The 4,759-nt window shown below is 32.0% G+C and overlaps 1 protein-coding gene across 1 annotated transcript in view; it reads right to left on the bottom strand.

The window, feature by feature from the left end:
- The window catches only part of LOC127747496 (glycine-rich cell wall structural protein 1.0-like), a 609-nt gene extending 295 nt beyond the window's left edge, over nt 1-314 (bottom strand). The window contains exon 1 of the mRNA XM_052261463.1: nt 22-314. Coding sequence (XP_052117423.1) covers nt 22-314 — 293 coding nt within the window. The remainder of the gene's footprint in view (nt 1-21) is intronic.
- Between the last annotated feature and the right edge of the window lie 4,445 nt (nt 315-4,759).

Here is a 4,759-nt window from a genome sequence, read left to right as displayed (position 1 = left end):
TATCCACCATATCCACCGTACCCGCCGTTTCCATCATCACCACCATACCCAGACCCGGTTCCAGATTCTCCACCGCTGTCTCCGCCAAACCCACCAGCGCCACCACCTGCACCTTTTCCAACCCTGTCATTATACACATCTCCATTACCTCCGCCGCGATCTTTCTGTCTATGGCCGTTTCTCGATGGATGTGTAGCAGCAACACCATGATGGCCATGGTCATCGGTGAGGACTGTTCTGGCGGCACCACATATTCCTAAAGTCGAAACTACCATGAAAACAACGGTGATCACAAACTTTGGGGTTATCATCATGGGATCGGATCGGAATTTATTTTTTGAAATTAAAACCCTAGTTGATTTATAACTTATTAGGCTCATGAATATTGCGAAGATGGGTATATATATAAAGAATGAAGAAGATAGCTATCTCCTTAACTACCTACCCTTGGTGAAATATTTAGTGGACTAACCTCCTGATACGTTAACTTCACGTATACTTAATAACTAAGAATCATTATTAGTCAAACTTATTAAATTATTTAAGGGTTCTCAATTATCAACTTTACATAAAATTATCGTTACCACCTGAGTTTTCACCGAATGAATAGTGCATTTTTTCTCTTTGTTCCAACACCGATTATTGTGTTGTGCTTTTCATATTTTTTATTTCTGCTAAAAGACATAAAATTTATAATTTATAATTTAATGTTTAAATTTAAAATTTTATTATTTAAAATTTAAAATTTAAAATAAATAAAATAATTTTAAAAAAATTAGCTAAAACTTTTTTTTGACTCCCTAACATTATTTGATTATCAAATAGAAGTGGCAAAGTCAAGAATGAGTCATGGTAGGACAAATTATTCAAGCTAAGTTGATATGAAGACTCACACCATATTAGAATTACTTATAATCTGTATCTATTTAATTTTTTTCTCTAGAAAACTATATATTCAGATATTATTTGTGTGATATTTTACAAGGATTGTCTATTTATAGGTTAAGAATAAGTTAAATTTAATTATAATGACAAATTAGCATGAAATTAAAATCAAAATTAGTACCAACTATATGTTTAGATATATGATGTATCAATCATAATATATTCTATAAATTGTAATTTATTAGTATTATCTATCTATACTACTCTATTTTGGGTTCTGAAAATTAAAAATTTTTTATAATTGTAATATATGATGTATCAATCATAATATTCTACAAATTGTAATTTATTAGTATTATCTATCTATACTGCTCTATTTTGGGTTCTGAAAATTAAAAATTTTTTATAATTGTAATATATGATGTATCAATCATAATATTCTATAAATTGTAATTTATTAGTATTATCTATCTATACTGCTGCTTTATTTTGGGTTCTGAAAATTAAAATTTCTCGATAATTGTTTATTTGAATATTTAATTTATATTTTCTGTATTTGATTATTGTGGCCAATAGCCATTATTTGATAATAACTCAATGAAAATAGTAATATAATGAGTAGTTAGAAGATCTTAAGAGAACTATATCACCACGAAATTAACTATTAAATGATATGAGAGTCTAGGATTTTAAATTTTTTTAGGTATTATTACCTCTTGATGTGAGACAATCTTTTAAGTGTTAGTATTTCGAGGCTCATAATTAATATATGGACAAAGACATAAAAGGACTATTTATATTTGGATGCAAAAATAATTAATACAAATTAAGGACGGGGTTTGAAACAGAGACAGAGATTAAAAAATTAATATTAAACCTTACATTCTAAAAATATTTAAAAAATTAAAATTTTATATTTTAAAATTAAAATTTTAATTTTAATATCTAATCACTAAAAAAAGTAAATTTCAATTTTTCGGTCTCAATCTCAATCTCTAAAAACAAACGCCATCAAATGAACCGAAATTTGTGTTCAAGATTGAAGGGGAAAAAAGTGGTGAAAATAGGCCAAAAGAGGCAAAATGGAAAAACGGTAGAGTTGACCTTTATATATCCAACTTGTCCCACGATAATGGAGAATTAAATGCTTATCCCTTTTGTATTGTATGTTTGCATAGTTCTTTGATTTTATTGCATGAGAAATATAATGCTCCAACATGATGTTTGTGTTTCATGCCTTTCTGGGTTGTACTGATTACTTGGGAGAATTATTAGTGTTGTATTGATTACTTGTGAGAATTATTAGTATTTTTTCGAAAGAGATTTAGAGATCATCATCACGGAAGAAGAAAATAGAGTTGAATTTTAAAGTAGTCTTTAAAATTACATTTAAATTTTAAAATGATTTTTAAAATTAATAATTACTTAAATTTATTTTTGAAGTTGCACTTCGAAAATCATAGTAATCTTTAAAATATTTTTTGTTTATCAAAAAGTTGAGCTGGATTAATTTCTATTAAAATGTTGTCGTTTTATATTTAAAAAAATAGCAATCCCCTTCTAAAATTCTAATCCCTTCTTCTTCAATTATGTTCTTCTTCTTCAATAGATTACAAAAATAAAAACTAGCAATACAAAATATCACACAAAAAAAAAAACAGCATCAATTAAAAAAAACCAATCAACCTAAATAGCAAGCATCAATCAACCTAAACAGCAATAAGCACAAAAAATATCAACAATAAAAAAGAGCAATAATTATAGAATAGAAAACTGCTAAAATCAACCATTGTTGTTATATTGAAACATGATCAGCAGCAACAATTACCCAGAACATTAAAGAATAATGATTGAATAACTAAAAAAATAAAAAAAACTCACCATGGCTGAAAGAGAGAACTGAGCCAGAGAAGAGAAGAGGAAGGCAGAGGGACACAAAGAGGAGACAAGAGAAGATTGCCGATGCGCGAGCAGTGGCTGCGATGACTAGAGAGGGAGGCAGAAGCAAACAGTGATGGCGACGCAGAGGGATTGACGAGCGGCGCGGCGACAAGATGGAGGCTAGCGAGCGGCGCGGCGATAAGATGGAGGCTAGCGAGTGGCATGGCAACAAGACGACGGATGGTGAGTGGTGCAGAATTTAAAGTCCACAAACTAACTGGCAAGTACACCGGGTCGTACCAAGTAATACCTCAGGTGAGTGAGGGTTGATCCCACGAGGATTGATAGATTAAGCAACAATGGTTGAGTGATTTACTTAGTCAGACAAGCAGAGAATTATGTTTGAGAATTCAATTGCATTAATAGTAAATTCAAAGAATTAAAGGCAAATAATAAATTGATGTGAAGAATATGGGAGAAAATAATTAAGGTTTTAGAGTTGTTTATCTTTCGAATTTTTATTTCTTACCAACTATTTTAATCATACAAGATTCAATTCATAGCAAACTATATGTGACTAAACCCTAATTCCTTAGTAATTTAGTCTCATATAACCTAGTTAACCGCCAATTCCTTTGTCACTTAATTTCAATTAGAGGTTTAAAAGTCCAATTCTAGTTTATGTGCCACAGAAATCCTAATTATCCAAATATAAGAGGATTATATGTCGCGTATCCCGTTAAGTCCAGATAATTAGAAATTTAAGATAAATTGTTTTCAAGCTGTTGTTTAGATAAATTGCTTTTCCAAGGTTTACAAGAATTCAAATAGAATAAGGGTTATTCTTCCGATTTACCCGAATCCTTAAAATGATCATAAGGTAAAGAACGAAAACAAATTCTTGAATTAGAAATCAATACATTAATTAAAATAGAAGAGTAATAGTATTAATTCATAGAATCAACAGAGCTCCTAACTTTAACAATAGTGGAGGTTTAGTTGCTCATGACTCAGAGAGAAAACTAGGATTCAGAAAAAACTTAAAGTGCAAAATAAGGTAAGAGAGAAGAGAGAAGTCCTCGACGGACTGAATCTTTTCCCTTTTATATCTAATCCTCATTAATTTAAAATATATTTTCTAAAACTAAATAATATCTTTTCCTATTGTAAAATAAAATAAAATTTTAATCAAAATTACTAGAAGATCTCGTGCTGACTTGTGCATAGACGTGGGGACCACCAACTTTGCTGAACCTGGCACCAGTCCACCGGTGTGATTATTGTGGCTTTCCTTGCTCTTGACACTAAACTTGGAGAATCCCAAGTTCAGTTCCACCAAGACAGTGAAGATGGAGGCCTTGTGATGATCCTGGCACCAAACTTGGAGGTTGCCAAGTTTGGCGCCATTTTGGTGGCGTTTGGTGCGATGATTCCAGAAGAAAATTATAGACTATTATATATCGTTAGAAAGCTATGAAAGTTGGATTTCCAAATATGCTAGAACCGCGTCAATTAGACCTCTGTAGTTTAAGGTATGCTTGTTGGAGTGCAAGGAGGTCAAGGTTGACAACATCATCCACTTTCTTCCTTTTCTTCTACACGAACTCTGTCAAATTTGTTCAAATGCTAGCTAAAATTAATCAAATTGCACACAACTCAAAGTAGCATTCATAGTGGCTTAAAAGGACTTAAATCTTAATTAAAATTAACAAATTCGAATGCAAATTCACTAAAAAAATATAGAAAAGATGCTCACGTATGAGCGAGTGGGGCGGCGATGACAGAGAAGGTTGAGGCTTTGTGATCTGTATCTGTCTCTACTATGTTTGAATGTGAGAGACTAGGTTAGAGAGAGGGATGAGCGGCACGGCACTGAAACGGAGGTCAGCGAGATACGGCGACAGCGAGGGTTGAGGAGAGTTCCGTGTGTTTAGCATTGTGAATGTGAGTGTATTGTTGGAGAGGGAGAGAGCATTTGGGGAGGGAGAAGGGA

This window comes from Arachis duranensis, chromosome 1 (genome assembly GCF_000817695.3).
Source record: "Arachis duranensis cultivar V14167 chromosome 1, aradu.V14167.gnm2.J7QH, whole genome shotgun sequence".
NCBI lineage: Eukaryota > Viridiplantae > Streptophyta > Magnoliopsida > Fabales > Fabaceae > Arachis > Arachis duranensis.
Note: the sequence above shows the minus strand (reverse complement) of the source record. Positions and strands in the feature narration are given on the sequence as shown.